The 19,692-nt window shown below is 43.0% G+C and overlaps 1 protein-coding gene across 3 annotated transcripts in view; it reads left to right on the forward strand.

The window, feature by feature from the left end:
• The first annotated feature begins 2,336 nt into the window (after window positions 1-2,336).
• Window positions 2,337-19,692, forward strand: part of LOC309718146 (nuclear factor of activated T-cells, cytoplasmic 1-like) — a 61,523-nt gene continuing 44,167 nt past the window's right edge. For 2 of the 3 annotated variants that reach the window (XM_082553160.1, XM_082553162.1), the window contains exons 1-4: window positions 2,337-3,405; window positions 7,177-8,275; window positions 10,178-10,337; window positions 18,788-18,990. In XM_082553160.1, the coding sequence (XP_082409286.1) occupies window positions 3,285-3,405; window positions 7,177-8,275; window positions 10,178-10,337; window positions 18,788-18,990 (1,583 nt within the window). In that variant the 5' untranslated portion in view covers window positions 2,337-3,284. Of the gene's footprint in view, window positions 3,406-5,217; window positions 5,386-7,176; window positions 8,276-10,177; window positions 10,338-18,787; window positions 18,991-19,692 lie in introns of those variants that run through there. The other variant, XM_082553161.1, reaches the window with a different exon arrangement.

Below are 19,692 nucleotides of genomic sequence, written 5' to 3' on the forward strand. Positions count from 1 at the left end.
TGAATTGTGCCTACAGTTTTGCAAAGTGTGTGTTACAAAATTGCAAACTGAGTGCAAAGCAGTTTTTGTGCTTTTAGTTTTGCAAACTCAGTGAGTGGTTTTGCTATAAGTCTGAATAGTTTTAGAGATTGTGCTACAGGAATCACAGTTAGGGTTTAAGCATTCAGAAAAAAACTGTAAATCTGGGCATCGGTTACACTGCTGAGAGAGACACAGTCAAACTCATGAAATAGTATTTACCAGAAAGTGAAAGTTACTTATAATTAGGTATAGTTACTATAAATGCACACATGATGAGATTCATGAGATTTTTACCATGATTTATAGACTGCCTAATAACCCGAAGGCTATATTGTCTGTCACTATTGATGTTCTGACTAACTCTGACTATTGTTGACAGACTGCAGTTAATGACACTTCACTCAGTATCACGGAATCCATCAAGATAAGCCTGTTGACTGCCACTGAACTGTGCCCCACCACAGTCGCTTTAAAGCTGTTCAACAACTTGCGTAGCTCCATGCCACTGACAGTGCCAATCAGTTATGCAGCTCCTTTTTTTTGTTCCTACCGCTGGTTTGTATCATAATTCGTCTCCCGAACTATGTGATTCTTCTTTTTCATCTTTGAGCTCACACATGCTCATCAGCCAAGCCGCAGCTGACGCCAGAGAGCTACTGCAGGCAAAGAAAACAGAGCGTACTATTACTTTCCCCTCGTGCAGACTGCTTACACATGCCACCCTCCCCCCCCCCCGCGTCCACACACCATGCCTGCCTGCTCCCAAAAGACAGTCTGCTTCTGATTATGTGTGATCATCCTCAAGCTTGCCAGCTACATTTCAGATTCAGAGTCTTTAAAAAAAAAAAAAAAAAAAACTGGACCTAATTCAAAAGGAGCTAGAGAGACTCTTGTAGAGTGCATCCTCATGCCAAGACCAATGCCCTGTCTGTTTTATAGAAATTGATCTGGAGTCTCACTAAAATTTAATGGGTTCTTCCTTTGCCACGTGCCACCTCTTCATCAGGTTTCATGGAATTCTGTTCGGTTGCTTTTGCACAACGTTGCTGACGGACAAGAAGACAAACCAACAGAGTCAAACATGCAACAAACACAGTGGAAAACATGCTTTTCCTGCTCCATCAGTAAAGAAACCTTAGAGGAGAGTTCATCCAAGGCATTGCTAAACATGCCCATGGCACCAACACACAGTGATATCACTATCCTATATGCACTCCTTGTCTTTACAATTGATTAGATGCTTACATTGAAATGTCTAAGGCTTAAGCTTTAAAGTTATACATAATTAAGTTTGTGACTGCTTTGACAAACAGGTGGTTGTATCTGCCAGCTTTCTCTAAGACATCATCATCTTTCATCTTAGATGATTAGAGACACTGAACTGGACACCTGGGTTGTGCTTACAAAGTCAATTGTTGTGAGTTTTGGAACAAATACCCGTGTAGTGTCCAGAGTGAAATTCTGCTGGCTATTATTTCATTTAAATGCAACCCCTGATTACTAGAGATTAAGAAGACATGGAAGTCAGAGATAACTGACCTAAAGTCTGTGACAGAATTCAGCAACAACGTCATTGATGTTGCTGAATTCTGTGATATAATGGTGGTGATTTAAATACAAAACTTTCACTGCTTTTTAATGAGCGGTGATTTACCCAGTAAACTCTCTGTAAATTGCTTTGCTAAGTTCTGGTAGTTTTTATATAAAAAATGTCCCAACATTTACCACATGGTTCTTCTCAGCATAGCATCTATGAAATACAGTACCTATAAAATGAGTAATAATTTCGGAAGAATGTAATTTAAAGTAATATGGTGCACTATAATATTTATCTATGTGGAAAATTATAATAAAAAAATTTAAAAATATGTATTTTTTAAACAATGACTACTAAACAGTGACCAGGTTACTGAGAAATACATAGATTTTCCTAGGGCACCTGCATCAAACCTGAATACTGCTATTACCACTTGGATTTAATTTGACACAGAAAGTAATTTTAAATAATTAGGTAACAAAAAGTTATTTATTTCTCCGTTGTTGTAAGAAAAAACCTCTCACTGGTTGTTACATCATTGTTCCACTGTGCTGTCACGTAAATACCTGTAGGAACTGGTTAGGACTTTCAAAGAATGACAAGAAAATAACAAAATTACAACATACATTTAAATAATATAAGCAATATGCAACAGATTACACTTAGATTAAACAAGATTTTGGCAAACATTTTTTTGAAAATGATGTGATATTGTTTTTATTATATTTTTTTTTAAGAAGAAAATGGATATTAAGTAAATGTTCTAATGATCAAAATAACTTGACTGCCAATGTAAATGGGAAAGGCCATAATAATCATATGAATATATATACAATATGAACTGTTGAGGATACACCCATCAACTCCACTACCCAAACTTAGGTAACATCTCACAAGTAAAGCAAGTTTATCCATAGAAAAACATGGGACAAAGACTGTGTGTCGTCATGACAGATAACAGTGGAGAACTACCCAATGTGGTCTGCTGATAAGAGGGGCTACAGTGGGATTTAAGTAAGAAGAAGAAAACTTCTGAAATCCCTCGAAAACAATCTGAGCCTCCAGCAGCTGAAGGAAATGAATACTCGCTGCGATTGTTTTGTTGGCTAATTTTATCATAAAAATGTGAAGAACGGACCTCTTGTTGACTTAACGTTAACCTTGTGTGTGGGCTTTCAGTCTCTTTCACTCTCTCTCTCTCTCTCTCTCTCACACACACACACACACACACACACACACACACACACACACACACACACACACACACACACACCTCCCACCTCCTCCGCTGGGATCCCAGGATGAAAGACATCATCAGGCGGTCCAGGAGGTTGCAGAAGCCGGCAGCGTCAACCCTCAATGGGCGGCGCACTGACGGGAGGACGGAGGGTGTTTTCCAACTTTAAAAGCACCGGAGCCGGCCCCTCCGACAAACCGCTCTGCGTCACAGACCTGTGGACATTCTTTAAAACCTTCATTGGGTCGAAGAGAGCAAAACTCACCTTTAGCAGCCGTACCTGCGCGCCTCTCCTAACCCCCTGTTCCCGTTTCCTTTGGTGCGCAGTCCATCGCCGTGTGGTTCAAAGTTGTACACTCGATTTCCAACGAGTCTTTTTGCGAAATATGCTCCTGTTTAGTGGTTTGTCTAGAGAATCAGTGGTGTTTTGAATACTCTCGTTGCACATTACAGCCTCGCAGCCGGTGAAAGTTGCGCATCGCTTGTTGAATGCAGGATACCTTTTGCCTGAGCGTCACTTCCAAGTTCAGCTTTGGAGCAGCAACCGGCAAGGAGCGAGGACTCCAGTTACTTACTTCTCTCGCCGCCGATATGAAGTCTGCAGAAGAAGGTAAAGAACCCTACATGACTGCGCATCACCAGCACTGTACCCCTATATACATACATATATGTATACATATGTATTACCTCGCTTTAGCTGTTTTTTTATTTTTATTTAAAGATGTATTGACACCAGGTGCTGCAGTTAATGCAAAAATGTAGAGCGCATCAGGGCAAACTCGGGGTTAATCCTTCTGTGAGATAAGATTACTGAGAGCTGTCACTGCATTATACCCTCATATTTTACGTTTGCAAATTTATAGACGTCTTAAATTATTGTCTAAGCGTTTGTTTTGGTAAATATGTTTAATTATAACAAGCTAAAAATATCAAATTCTAAAGAAACGTTTTGGCCTTTTTGATGGTGTCACGATTTACCTCCCCTTGTTCTATTTTAAAAAAACAACGCACAAAATAACACGCAAGTAATACACAAGAAGCAGATAAGCTCAGTTTACATACACACCATTAGGTGTCTCCAGCTATCTTTGCAGGTGCTTCTCATTATGTGCAGTGAAATATGATGGGGGTTACACTGTTGCTGTCACCTGCAGTCTTTGTTAAGATCTTCATGTCAATTTCTCTACTTTACTTCCTTTTTTAAAATGAATAAATAAATAAAAAATTGAAATTTTTCTCCAAATGAGCCAAGTGAGATGTTAAAGTTCAGGGTCAGATAGCCCAGAGGCTGCTAAATATTATTTACTTTCCCATGCAATCAAAAGCAAACTCTCTATTTATAGCTTTGTGATTCAGAGTGAGAGGGCAAAATCTGATCACAAGTCACTTATAGCCTTAATTCATAGTGGTGATATCACTGGCTTTTGGTGGATTTCAGGAATTTAATTTTGTCTCTGAGGTTAGAGAGGGACGGGTGCAGGCGGTATTATTATTCAGTTCAGTCCCTTGATACTAAGCTTTATAATTTGTAACAGATGTGCGTGTATATACATGTGTTTGTGAGTAAGAGGGAGCACTGTGATCTGTGCATGCAGGGATGCTGGGGTAGCTTGCTTGACAAGGAGACGTGCTTAACCACACACAGCTCCAGCAGTGTGGCGAGGGCTGCTTTAGTGTCACACATAAACTCAGACACGCAGACACTCAAACGCAAGCACACAGACACACACAAACACACACACAGAGACCATGCTGGTGTTCTGCCATAGCGCATACTCAGCCATGTGCGATAAGTGGCCCCAGAGTTCTTAGTTCCAGAGGCTGCAGATGACTTTTGTGGGCGACCACCTATCTCTCTATGAGGTCCCATCACTCTTAGCCCAGCCTAGACCACAATGCCTGCGGATAAACCCGTCCATTCTTTAGTCAGACTAGTTTGGTTGTAGGGAGAGAATGTGTTTTGATCACAATAGCATAATTGGAAAAAAATTGGGGAGTGCAAAGAGAGCACGCTATAATTTGTGTTTTCAAATTAAATCTGCTTGCACTGCATTTTCAGCACATTGCAAACAACCGGGGAGGCACTGCCTCTTGTTAGTGACTCATTTTGATTTCTCTTTTACTCGCTTCACCCCAACAAAATCTGATCTGCTTTCCCAATTTTGTTATTCGGCAGTTGTGATGCGTGTCACCCGGAAAAGCCAAGTTTCAAGATCATGCAGCAAACAAGAGTGAAAGCCCTAGTGTGTTTGAGTGGGTGTTAGAAGAAGTGAAGTGTGCTGCAGCGCAGTGCACTGATCACACACATTCAAAAGGAAGGGGGAAAAAAAAACAGCCGCAACTGTAAGCAAAGTCAATCAGGCCTGAACTGAGGAGGTGTGTCACAAGGGCTAGAGTGGGCAGGAGATTATCATCTGTTCAAACCAGAGAAAAAGAGCATCGGCGAAGACTGAGCTGAATGCTCACTCGCCCTTACTTTGAAAGACTACGATGAGTGGTGCAGAAATGAGTTTTCAGCATGAAGAGCAAGAGTTTGATTTCAACTACATTTTTGAGTACAGCCAAAGTGTCCAGAAGGAAGGGGAGAAAGGTGCGTACTGATCTGCTATTATGACATTGTAATTCTGTGAAGTAGGCTCTAAAGGGGTTTGACATTTAGCCTCTTCTAACCCCGTATAAAAAGTAACTTTTCCAAGTCTGTAGGTTTAGTGAATAAGTGTCTCTTATAGTTTTCAAAAGGACGACTTCAATTTAGTTTGGGTTTCTGTCACAATACATGCGCATCTCCTGGAATACATGTCCTGCGCACGTAGTGTTACTACCTCTGAAAATAGACTCTCATAAGCTAATTTTACCTTGCCTACCCACATATTTTATGTTGTGTGACAGATCTGTCATTTCATGTGATACGCAGTATTGTGGTTAACAAATATCGAATGGTTCAGAGAGGGGAATGCCCTTTGCTGGGTTTCAGACTGAATGGTTTTATTTCTGTAGCTATTTTTACCCTCATTGACGTTATCAATAAAAGGCAGGCGTGAGGTTTACAACTGTTGACACAGCAGCCACCCGTGTCAAGGCTAACTGAAGAGGCATGCCTGCCTTCCAAGCTATCTGGGCTCTATATTGTTGCACTGGACGTGATTTCCTTGTGTACCTGCCTGCACTTGTCCTCTGTTTATGTGTGTACCGGTGGTGTATCTGTGTGTAGCGCAAAAGCAAACTCTCCTTGACTTAATCACATGCTCAGAGCGATGCGAGAGTGCTGTCAGTTTTCCACAGGGGAGGGCCTAATTCACTCAGTGAGTGATGCAATCAATCAAATAAAGCATCCATCAGTGCTGCTGGAGGAATTCCTGTAGAGTACATATGACAGCAGGGTGTGCCAAATAAAGCCTTAGATGAACTGATCAAACAAACAGAGTGGCTGCTCGACTTGCGACTACACAGCAGCCTCATACAGTAACCGCTTTGAGATGATTGCTAAGCTTCTCCAGATGTTTATAAAGAAGTGGGCTAGTCAGAATCTGAAAAACATACTGGAGAGATTTGTGTAGGGGTATTGTTCTTAAATGTGACCAGAGTTCTTAAATGTGACCAGTTCTAGAAATTACATTCCCTCGCAGTTAGGCTATAGTGTTCTCCAAAATTATGTTTAGTCATAGTGTGTTTCACAAATAAATTTTTTTCTTCAACGTGTTTTCTCAGTTTATTTTTTACCAAGAAGTTTTGCATTTATCCCTGTGGTATTTCAGAAGACTGGTTAACATTGCAAAACATGACAAATTCAATTCAATTTTATTTGTATAGCACCAAATCAAAACAACAGTCACCTCAAAGCTTTTAATATCATAAAGTAAAGACTCTGTAATAATAAAGAGAAATGCCAACAATCAGACAAACTCCTTTGAGCAAGCACTCGGCAACAGTGGGAAAAAAAAACTCCCTCTTTAGAGGAAGAAACCTCTGGGAGAAACAACAGTGACAACAGCAGCAGGGACAGACACAACTGAGAGGGAGCATGAATACATCAGAATTAGATTGTATAGACTGAAATGGAGGGGCTGAGGCAGAGGTGGCTTTGCAAAGTGACTCCACAGGCAGCTGCGACTTTATGCAAGATGAGGTAGTTTAAATAACATGTTCTATTTGAGATTTCCCAATAAGATGGGAATTAACTTAGCTATCCTCTGATATGGGCTGTTTGGCTTTGAGACCACTGAGCTTCACTCCAAGGCCTGCCAGAACTAATGCTATGCTTGTTTTAAAAATGCAATTTAGTTGTATGGGAATATCATTTTTTTACATTCTGAACTTTGCTCTGGAAAGTAACACATATTTGTGATTCTCTGTTTCTTAAATATACTTCTTATTTTTTCAGATGCATACAGCTACACACCAAACGTCAGCCTGTCCCTTCCTCTGGGTATGGGCAGCCCCTGTCTGGCCACTCAGTACCATACCTTACAGTCCAGTCCAGTCATCTCAGTTTCCTCTTGCCACCAGACGGGATACAGCAGTGACAATCATGCAGCATCAGGTTATTATCTGCCGCACAGCTTGAGACCCAATGGTGCTCCAGCCCTGGAAAGCCCCCGCATTGAGATCACTGCCTACAGCCAGTACCCTGAGGATGAGGTTGAAGAGAGCAGCAGTGAGGACCACATTGTCAAACGGGGGGTCAACATTGTCACACTGACGCTCCCCAATGCAGAGGGGTACCGTGATCCCAGCTGCCTCAGCCCTGCCAGCAGCATTTCGTCACGCAGCTGCAACTCTGAGGCGTCATCCTATGAGTCAGGGTTCTATAACTACGACAACTCCCCGCAGAACTCCCCCTGGCAGTCCCCCTGTGTTTCTCCCCGAGGATCATCCATGCTTCTGTCATGCCCACATGCCAGTGGCCCCGCAGGGTCCCCTCACAATTCACCATCCACCTCCCCTCAAATTGGAGCCGTGGCTGAGGAAGGCTGGCCGGCACAACCTCGTGGCTCTAGACCAAACTCCCCTTCCTACAGTGGAGGTGGTGGAGGCGGTGGAGGCAGCGGTGGTAGCATGGGGAAGAGAAAGTACAGCTTCAACGGCACCTCCTACCATCAAACGCCCTGCTCACCCAACCAGTCAGCGACACCCTCTCCACATGGCTCCCCCAGGGTCAGCGTTACGGATGATAACTGGCTTGCCAACACCAACCAGTACACCAACTCTGCCATCGTGGCTGCAATCAATGCTCTAACCACAGATGGGGTGGTAGACATGGGGGAGGGAATCCCAGTCAAGACGCGGAAGACGATGCTGGACCACTCAGCCTCCATGAGTCTGAAGGTGGAACCTGGAGGCGAGGAGCTTGGTCCTGATGGAGAGCTCTGCCACGAGGACTACCCCTCCCGCCTGGCCCTCAAGAAGGAGAGCTACTGTGGGGGGTTCCTGGATGTGCCTCAGCACCCATACTCCTGGTCTAAACCCAAGCCTTACCTCAGGTAGGCTGAACCAGCTCCTGCTGTCTCAAATAAATTTAGTAATTCTCTATCAAGTACAGTCTAAATGTTCAGAAATTGAAATAGCCAGCAATTTAGCCAAAAGAAAATTGTCTATGTGTCTCTGCTTAAGACAGAATTATGATCCTAACGCTTGGTCTGAGGGTCAGGATTTTCTACATATTACAATTCATCACATTTCATCAATTCCATTTCTCCATTGTTCTCTTTTTCCCCACATTTATAATGTTTTTTATTTATTGTGAGGACAAGATGGTTTTAGTTTTCAATCTTCAAAAGGCAGAGATTCCAATTTACATGCCCTTCACTTCCAAAGGAGTTCCCTTTGAAGATCAGAACTATTTCATAAATCGTATTTCACATTGAGGAGTTGCCCAGCATGCATGTGCCGCCGTTGCCATCGCAACCCTCACACAAATATAACAACGAATACAGTCACACATGCACACACTCAGACAAATAGACTCTTGCACTGAACAATAGTATTGATTTTTGTCAATTGAGCAAAGCGGGGTTTTTTTCTTTTTGCTCCCTTGTGGCATTTCCCCCCCCCCCCCTTAAGCCAATAACACACTTTCCTGTCGGAAATCAAGTGTTTGATTAAGATACTGAGCAACAGGAAGCAATGGTGACAGGGCTGGCTGAAGGGGAAGCAGCCTGTGAGTTAATCAGCCGGCGCGCTCCACTGGTTTGTCGCGCCATCGGCCCATCTTTTCTCTGTGTAGCTAAAGTGATGTCATGCACTGAATAGCCAGATAAAGTCCTGCGGGGGGAAATCAGTTCATTTTGGGTCAACAAACAGCCCGCAAGTTCCACAAAGATGCCAGAGATTGGTTTCAGTCGAGCCACTCTTCAGGTCAGGGGTTTGCGTTTACCAGGCATCCGGCAAAGAGAAATATTGTCTTGCACATGTTTGTTTTGGTTTAGATATCTCCACGGTGTTCACATGGGAAGCTTTGACTCCCCATCAGGAGAACAATGATGTTGAAGGAGGCCAGCTGTAGCTCTGAGAAAGAGATATCATGCTCCCAGGCAAGGTGTGTGGCTGACCTTGTTCCATAACACCATTGTCTTCAACACCAGCTTTTTGTATTTTAGAATTTTACAGTTATCAATTTAAAATTGAATTATATATACATACATATATATATATATATACATATACATATGTGTGTGTGTGTGTGTGTGTGTGTGTTAAAAAAGCTGCCTGACTGCCAGGCAGTGAGAGATTTGTTTTTGTGCCCCAGAACTGTCTTTCCTCCCACTGTCACTTTCTTAACTCGCTGCGTCTTTTTCCACCTGCCACACCATAATGCAAAACATGCCGCGCTCTAACCGGGGCACATTTGTCTCTCATTTATTTTTCACAAAAAGAAAGAAAAAACAAAGGGGGAAAGCGGGGGCCACTAATTATTACCCAGACCCAAGGAATTACACGCAGTCGGGGGATGACTTCAATTGATTAGATTAGAGACCATGATGAAATGGAGAGGGCTCAAGCCAGTTGGATTATAACAAAGTGTCCCAATTTCAGGCTAATTTAAAGCAAGTTTAGTTTAGATTCAGACTTCTGGATCCTTGGAGGAAAAAAAAATATGGTAGTTCATACTTTGGCAAATTAGATGAAAACCAAAATAGAGAAAACAGAATGTACATAAAAAGACAATCATTTGCCATATGTCTTCATTTATTTGTTCCAAGCAAAGTGGAAACGTATAACTCACTGTTCTTTCAGGAAAGAAAAAGCCAGACACTGGGGGTTTTAGCCCAGAAAGGCAAAATCTTTGGACCGTGTAAATGTGAATTCACTATCCTGTTGAAAGGTGGGAATGATACATAGTGTTATTCTCACCTAATAACAATCAATGTGTCATGTAATTACAGCCCATCTTTGCCAGCACTTGACTGGCAGCTTCCATCCTGCTCCGGCCCTTACAACCTACAGATAGAAGTGCAGCCAAAGTCCCACCACAGGGCCCATTATGAGACTGAGGGGAGCCGAGGAGCCGTGAAGGCCTTGTCTGGAGGACACCCTGTGGTACAGGTATGCTGCCAGCACTAATGTTCAAACAACAAATGCTGCTGCTGTGCACTTTTGCATTTACCCAGAGACAAAGTTAGCTTTGTAGTTTTAGACTGTGCAATAATTTGCTGTCATTACAGCATGAGAGGTAACAAGTGCATGCTGATTAACAGCAGTTTTCTATCCAACGCCAATCTGGTGACATGAACGTCTGGCTGTTGCTTATTTTATGACAGCATGTAGTCACAGAGCAAAGTCAACACAGCCCTGACATTTCTTTCATTAGTCACAACGTTGATGTTCGTTTGCTTTTTTTTTTTTCTCTCTCGACGAAATCAGATTTGGTTGGTTAGACTGTGTTTAAATACAAACTACTGTATGCGACTGCTGCTCAAACCATCCAGAAATGATTAGCTACAGTAATCTTTTAATGCTGTTTTTGGCAAATCAGATTCCAAATATTGGAATAATGAGTGTGATTTGAGCACAGTGCCTCTATCTGTTAAGATTAAAATGGATCTATTATGATGACTTTCAGCTCTAGCCACTACTAAAATGGATTTGCAAGATTCACAGGCAGTGAACCCTGGTACGGCCCCCCGGTTTACTCAGTATATGAATCAAGCTGTTTTAGCTAACTTCCCTCTGCTTTTGAGCTCTCTTACCTCCCATTTGCTGCTTTGAAGAGCAGATGGATGGAGCTTCTGCACTTACAGATCATTTTATATGTCATTACACAACCAAAGATTATAAAATGGCATTACAGATGAGGTCACTCTATTCTACACACAAACCACATGCACAGAGATAAAAAAAATAAAAATTAAATTTGTCTAACTAGTCAGCTAGCTTAAAAAAATGCAGGCCTTTCTTGTAACTTCTGACAGCAGCTGTGCAGCACTTGCACACTGCAGGCGGTATATCTCAGCATTTTCTTGTATGCTGCGTTTTTAAATGTTCCCTAAAGCTGACAGTGAATCTGCTGCTGTAATAAGTCACTCTGACCAGCAGCAGTGCATGCTGACTGGAGGAGAAGCGTCGCCCCTCGCTATTGTATTTGGCAAACACTTAAGGAGCACACGTCAGTCTCACCAGCGGCACAGCACAGAGCTCCTTTCTCAGCTCCGCTGTCATCACGCTGTGCTGACATCTCAGTTTACACAAGGTGGGGATTTAGGCATGTCCTTAAGGTAAACTTGTCTTTGAAGCAGCTTATTTGCATTTAAACTGTATCTATCCTACTAACTATATGAATATTTGCTGGCTCTGTCAGAGAAGGGATTGAATGGTTTTAGATGGCAGATAGCCTGCTTTCCATGCAGCTAGACTCTGCAAGCCTAAAAAAACACACACAAAAAGTTCCTGGAACTATAAAGTTTAATTGGTGGTCCATCCTTAGCTTTAAATGTTGTTAGCGCCGCAGCTATTTTGTAAATAGATGTTGTCAGCACACCCTGGTCTGCACAATGTCAAATGCATTTGACAGCTGTTGGCCAAAGTTGTGTTATAAAGACGCCTGTCAACCTGCAGGTTTTTTCTGTAAATACAGGTAATTATTCCCCTTCTTTACAAGCCTTTGAATATCAACATGCAGGTGAATCAACACTTTACCCCTCACAGTTCACTGTGCTACAGTAAGAGGCCCAGCAGACTCAGGCTCGTTTTGATTTTAGGTCACGTCAATTTCTGACTTGCTCTCTCTCTCGGGGGCCGAATAGGAACTCATAAATAACACTCCTGAGTGTCTTTACACGTGGCCCTGTCAATATTCACGCTCATGATTTGATTCTGTTATTTAAAATCGCCCATTTAGCGCCAACATTCTGAGGATATTCCCAACCCTCGCTGAGCGCCCTGACCAAATATTATATGAAAATACGATGACAGATGCTTTTCCATCACACCTGCTTGCTTGCTCACATACCTCACATTTTCTTTTCTTGGTGAGGAGTGATTTATGACCCCGATATTGCCTGTGCAGTCAATTGGGATATCTTGAGGGTTTCATAACAGTGGAAACCACTCCGAGCATGGCAGTTGGCAGGAAGATGAATCTATGAGGATTAGGCAATCATGTGTACATGCTGGAGGGTAAAGGATAGAAGAAAAATGTGGTGTTTTTTTTGTTTGTTTTTTTGAAAACCTGACTTTTTCACTCCTAGGCACTCCCTTTGTCTTTGTTGTGGTGATGTGAAGAAATTGTGTTGTTACAATCTCGGAGGATAGGGCGCGTGGTGTAGTCCCCAGTGCCCTGAGGTAATGAGTGGCAGGCACTGGATGGGTGAAGTGCAGTCAAGGAGAATGAGTCAATAATGACACAAGGGCACGAGTGTAGGAAGAAGCTAAGGCAGTGTGTGTGTGTGTGTGTGTGTGTGTGTGTGTGTGTGTGTGTGTGTGTGTGTGTGTGTGTGTGTTCTTCATGATTCTTGAGACTGGAGAGAAGGAAAGAGAAGGGGCAGAGGGAGTCACCAGGCAGCTGTGGCTTGGCTTGCCTGCCCCAAGAGATGCTCTGTATCCTGCTGATTAGGACCTGAGTAGCCCTGAGGTTGGCTAAGCATGACAGTGGTGCACGGGAGTCAGTACCCATCAGAGGCCACCTCCTCTTTCCATGCACCGGTGCCTCTCTGCCTCCCTGGTGGGCCCGAGGCTGTCACTCCCTGTGAACCGTTCATCCTTCAACCATCTCCCAAATCCACACCAGCAGGCCTACCTCGGTTAAAACCCAGCCATCTACAACTCTATTGTTTTTTTAGGTCATGGATGATCAGACACACGTGCTATGAGCAATCGTGACATGTGTGTTGGAAAGCAGTTCTGGATGAACCCCCCACCCAAAAAAAAGAAAAGAAAAAACAGCAAGATGATGAAAAACATACAGGGATACACAGGTTCCACACTGACAAAGTACTCCGTAGAGAGTGGCTAATATACAGTGAAACCAAGGCGCTCATGTGCACATTTACTGCTGTCTTGTTTTTCCTTGACACACAAAGGTGTTTATGTGATGGGTGGTTGCACAGAGAATGGAAGGTCTTTGCTCCAGTCATACGCCAATGAAAACCCTGGCTTACCATGACTCCCTAGCCTTTCACCATTTGCACCAACTCGTCTCATCAATTTCCATTCCAAATCAAGGTCATCTATTCTCAAGTCAGACACCAACCCTACCTCCTCTCCTCTGCATCTCCAGCCTTTTAACCCCCTCTCTCATCACCGGTCCACTCTGTGACCCCCGCTGCTGCTTTTCCACTTTACTTACTGCATCAGACCACAACACCATTAAGGGGATCTAGGGTACTCTAACAGTTCCTCTCACACTCTTCCAGACTCTCCCCCTTGCTTTACCACAGCTGTGTTTAATGTCTGACGCCGTGCTCAGGAAAAACCAACAACCTGGTCTACCTTTACATAAAATATAACCGCAACACTGATTTATTTGGTTGTTTGTTTCTTCTTTTAACTGAGCAGACCATTTAAAAAAGACAACTGCAATTGTAAAGTTTTCATTGACAATAGAGTGACCGATCTAACATGAGTTCAGATCAAGATGTTGCAACAGCTTTCAAGTTCAACCACAGACAGGAAAACAGACATCCGCCAGGCCCTTGGTAACAGCAAACAACACCTGTGAAGAATTAAACCTGTCCTGCAGCACACAGAGCAGAATTGCTTATGGCTAATTCATATAGGATAATCACTGGCCTGTAAGGCTTTCACCCCCCACACACATACATGCACTTTCTCATTAAGTTTAAAGCAGTAACACACATGTGTAATTTCAGGATGTGGCCATCATCCTTATTAACGTGTGCGTGACTTAATACTCATCTCTCTTCCTCTGCAACTTTATGTAATGCACATCAAATTTGCAGTATATTTCCGCCATGATGACATGAAAGACTTAAGCAAACACGTGCTCGGGTTTTTCGCATGTGCGGTTTCACCTTGGGATCTGGTCCTTGCTGGCTGCGTAATGTCTCGAAAGAAGAACACCCTGATCTACAGCACTCCATACTGTAGCTGCTAATTGCTCATTAAATCTACCGCCGCCTTATGTTTGATATTCAAAAGGATTGGTGTACCCTGTAGTGCTGTTAGAGCTTAGTCAAGGCTATTATTTGCTGCCCAAAGGGGCATTTATGCCACTCTCAAATTGTGGTTCTCCATCTGCGGGGTTTCCCTTACACTGGTATTGGGCTGCCACTAATTACAAGTTAATAACAAGTGGAAAAAGTTGAGGTTATGTGTACATCGTTTTCACTGGTTTGAGGTGACAACCAAACCGCAGATTTATGAGGTAAGATAAGAGTGGGTAATCTGGCTACTTAGGGGCATAGCAGTGATCTATGCTTCATCCTGCACTAATTTTCTGTAGGCTTTAATGATGGGTCTTATGAATGGCTGATAAAATCAAAATTTAAAACAATGTTATTTGACATAAAATTTGGACCTTTAGTAGTCTAGACATGGGCCTGTGCTCAAAGCTACACCCTCAATACTCGAAGTATTAGTAAAGAAAATAAAAACTTTAAAGGATATAGCTGTTTGGTTGCTTATAAAAGTTGCAGCATGTGAAGCCATGGAAACAGTGCACATTAAAGGATTGCATATGTTGCGTTATGCATTCAATATGAGACACGGGAGACATTAGAGGGTCAGGGGGGCGATGGAGTAAAGTCTGGAAGGAGAGACAGCGTGGATGAGTGTACGTCTAATTGGGTACAGCAAAGGCTGGCTGGTGTGAGTGTGTCAGCACTTGACAGAGAGGAGAGCGTGATAATGGGAAAAAGCCTGCATCTGCTGTTGTAGTTCTCCTCCCCCCTCAACCCCTCCTCTGCTGCTTCCAGTTGTCTTCTCCCTCTCCCCCCCGATTCTCTGCGCCACGTGGACTTCTACGAGTCATGACATTTCTCCAGGCGGTGATGAAATCACCGCAGAGGGATAGAAGGCAGCCTTCACTGCGGGGCCTGTGAAGTGTATTCACACTCAATTTCTAGCCAGGCCAGACAAATCTAATTTACCACCAAGTCATTATTAAACTTTAAATGTTCAAATCCCCACTTTGAATGGTTGCAGCAGCATTAAGAATGTCACTTTTACTAAAGAAGCTGAAGGATAAAATCCACTGTGAAAAATACATTATATTTATTGGAATAAAAACACCCTCTGTCGCTATTTGATCACATGTGACTTTCATTGAGTGAAGCAAATAAGAAAATGGGGGGGAAGAAAGAAAAGAAATAAACTGGGGCTGTCTCCCAAGGACTAAAGCTTTCTGTATTGCTGATGGAGCTGAGAAGACCCAAAGGCAGATGGGAGTTGAATGGCGGTGAGCACCCAGAATGTGCCCTCCTCTTCTCTATTTATCATCACAACTGACCTAGACAATACAGCTGCACACTATTATGCAGTTAATGCCTCAGCTGCCATGGTCGCGATGTTTTACTTGAGCGTCAGCTCTCAGAAATAGGTTCATACAACAAGCTGACACAGTGGCAAAAGCTGGCACCGGGAACAACTGCCTCAATGTAAGACTGGTTTCAGTGAATGATCTCAAAATAAACATGTAGTGAGCGTTCAGCCCGATGGGCCATATTTTACAGCAAGAAGAAGCTCATCTGGTCAAAATTAGTGTCTCTCTCACAGACAGCGTCAGACACAAATGCAAAGCTGAGGTCGCAGGTGTTTAAGTTCTGTCTACACAGTCTTGACTCCCCCTGTCTTAATTCCCACTTTGAGAATAAAATGAAGAAGTGAATTTTTCACTGTGCGTGTGGCGTGCAGTTGAGGGAGCATCGCAGGAGTTTAGCAGAGGTGAAGGAGTGGGATGGGGGGAGACTGTAGCGAGAGGGTCAGGGGAGCACATATGGTAAAGGAATTGAGTGAGGTCGCTCAGGGGGGATCACGCTGCCTTCGTTTGCTGCTGGGAAGAGCAGCGTCACCACGAGGACTACCTGACCTCATTAATCACATCCTCCTTTTGAGCGAGGATGCCGCCGCCATTGCCGTGCGCTACAGCAGGATGAGAGGAGCGAGAACCTCCTCTACCTCCCGCTTCTTTTGTGGCCCTCGCCACGTGGCGGCTGAGGTAATGTTTTGGAGGTCAAAGAGAAATCCAAAGAAGTCCATTGCCACAGATGACACGGGTTTGTAGTGCAACTGCCAGCGTTTTATTAAATCACAAGGCAACGTCATGCAATTTAACGCTCCAATGTTTCAGATTTGTACCTCATGCTCCACCGTGGCCCTCCTCTGATTCAATGCGCCCGTAACTGGTAGCATGTGTGGCTATGGATAATTACTTCTGGTGACACCATAAGTAAAATATAACAAGGGAACAGCGTCTGCCGGTGAGATCACTCTATAGATGAAGTGGTCCCTTGAGATGCCAAGACTTCAAGAAGCTCCTGACCTCGGCCTAACTCACTGATGACTAGCATGTGTGACTAGCTCCAGGTCAAGACAGCTGCTAGAGACACTATGGGGAGCTCAAGAGAAAAAATATGATGGTTGGAACTGGAGATGAATGACAGCCTTAGTCTTACCACTCCCTCCGCACTCCCTCGATATCTGAATCAAAGACCAAGCCAGATAACCACCGGTGCTTAGGTTATTGAAGCATATGGATATATAATCTATTCCCGTGACTGGTCATATTCTATTCCTATTCAAGATAATTAATAATGAAAATTGTGTAACAGAGACCACAAAGAGCACATCCTCTGCCTTGTCTTGCATCCAGCAGAGCTGTCATCAAGTGCCGACCAAGGCCATTTAATCCTTGTCGTTATTATGAGACCAAATGACTTTTGATACTGTATCCAGACAAATCTGCTCTCAAATCAAAGGCCTTAGGTGTCGATGACACTGTGGTACTAATTTCCACAGACACCCAATCAGGTTCAGAATAACTTTCCAGTCTTATACCAGTCTTGCTCTTCTTTACACCCCCCCCCCACCCCCCACCCCCCCCAATTCCTGCCTGCCCTCTCAAAGGTAATTATAAACCCATTAATCAGATTATGTCATAGGTTACATGTGGTCTTCATTTCATTGTATGACTCAGTCTGTTAGATAAACAACAGGGGTCTTTTATTCCATTTGACGTTACCACTGTTTTCACTCGGATGGAGCTCAAACAAAATTGGTCTGAAGCGGTGCGCTGGAGTAATTGACCAATTTGTGGGATTTTTCAGATGGTCATGGCTTGTTGAGCCTTGGTCTTAAGTAACTGATCCCTCACAGTAAACGTCACATGCGGTCAAGTAGCCACCTGGGTGGATCTGTGGAGGTCCACCCGATCAGAAGTTAGGCTTTTTGGGGTTTTATGTATACCAGATGGATTCAGCGGCTTCTTGATAGTGTTTAGGTTTGGAGAGATTTCTAAGCCATAGGAACAATTTGCATTACAAAGAGAAACTATATCCTGGGAGGTCTTTGGTGTTAAGACTCGGCCACGCTAGAAATAACTTGGTTAGTGGATTATTCTGGTCAGAAATCATTCACAAAGTATCAGTTGCCCTTCACCACATCTTGGAATTTAAAACATTCCCTGCATTTGGATGTTTTTGAGCCATTACACACTTGGTTAAATGATCGAATGATGTTACTTTAGACACAGACAGAAAATTATACTGGGACATTGAATTTAAATTGGCAGTTACAGTTTATATTTGAAGTACATTTGAACCCAAATTCAACAGTGTGCACAGGCATGGATTATTTTTCCTTTTTTTGAAGATTTGATCTTTTTATTAGCTAAGCAGTAGCGGCTAATGGCAGGCTGCTAGAGGAAGTGGTAGTTGTTTGAAGTGGTGGTTCTGATACAGGAGTCTCTTTCATCACAGTGGGACACAGTCTGCGCTCTTTAATGGAAATCATAATGCATGTTCATAACTGCCCAAAGGTAAAGGGGGGGGCTGGAGCACGTCTGCACTCCCTGCTTCATGAGCATTCAGGCGTAAAGTTTTAATAAGTTTAATAGCTAACTGTGTGTTGATAATCATCACAGAAAAACCATTGATTTGTACTGTTTATTTATTTATTTTGAACAGTTTAAGTAAGAGTTTGAGTTTTGATTTCATCTATTTGATGCCCTCCGTTATACTGGAAACATTTTCCCAGTCATCTCCTTAAGTATCAGCTGTGAAACTTTTATCAGTCTTTGTCTCTGTGTTTCCTGCTCAAACACCCAGAAACAATAAAAAATCTTTTGATTTCTCTTCCTAAAGGAATGTAGAAAAGAACAGCAGACCACTGAGAGAGAGCCTCCAATCCAACCAGAAAAAAACAAACAATGAAAAAGAGCTCATGTTCACAGCTCTTCTGCCTGGTCAAAGCTATCAATAAAGGTTCCTTTAACAGTTGCTAATGTGCGTCCAGTCTCGATTTCCTAAATGAGGGGTTGCCTGAGATGGAGGTCTTAAAACCTGATGTTGCCTCTTACCTGGGTCTCTTTGTTCTCTTGCCAGCTTTATGGCTACATGGAAAGCGAGCCGCTCACCCTGCAGCTGTTCATAGGGACCGCAGACGACCGCCTCCTGCGACCACATGCCTTCTACCAGGTCCACCGCATCACGGGCAAAACCGTCTCCACCGCCAGCCATGAAGTCATGCAATCCAACACCAAAATTCTGGAGATCCCTCTGCTGCCTGAGAATAACATGAGAGCTATGTGAGTGCTATCCACGCTTTCTTCCATTAACTTCAAAACACAAGCAGAAATGTGCACAGTCTCTTTCTTTCTGCACCTTTCTCTTTGTTATGTCTCTATAGGATGAGAATGCTTATTGATAAATATTCTTGAGCTTTCACTTCAAAACAGGCCTTCAAATTTGAGTTCCATGCTTTTACCCCAAGAGATGCACAAACGTTAAAGAAAAAGCAAGCGCCGAGTTCATGGGTGCTTTAATTCGGCCCAGTGTGAATATGGCCAGTTTGAGGCTTGCACTTGGAGTGCCGTGATCCACCAGAATAATGCGGTCCCGTTACACTTGGCTTGGTCAACATATTCCACCGAGACAAATATATGAGGCGAGTTAGAACATCCCAACTGAACTAACAAGTCTGGTGAAAAGAATGATTTGGGCTTGGAGGGCAATTAGTCACATTCATGTAGCCTGCAGTACCCAAAGCAAACAATAACTTTATTGGCCTGTTTGTATTAAGACCATAACTGCCAATTCTGATACCAATTTAGCAATGTCAACTGATTACTACTAAAATAAACAAATTTAAAATTAGAAATGTATTTTGTATTGTTAGTTTTGTATTTTCAATTGTTCCTTGACCAGCTGGCTGGCGTGCACAATGAAAAAACAAAACAAAAAAACAACAAAATGGATCCAACTATCATGGAAGCCACTTTATGCACACC

The sequence above is a fragment of the Aulonocara stuartgranti genome (assembly GCF_965226115.1).
Source record: "Aulonocara stuartgranti genome assembly, chromosome: 11".
Taxonomy (NCBI): Eukaryota; Metazoa; Chordata; class Actinopteri; order Cichliformes; family Cichlidae; genus Aulonocara; species Aulonocara stuartgranti.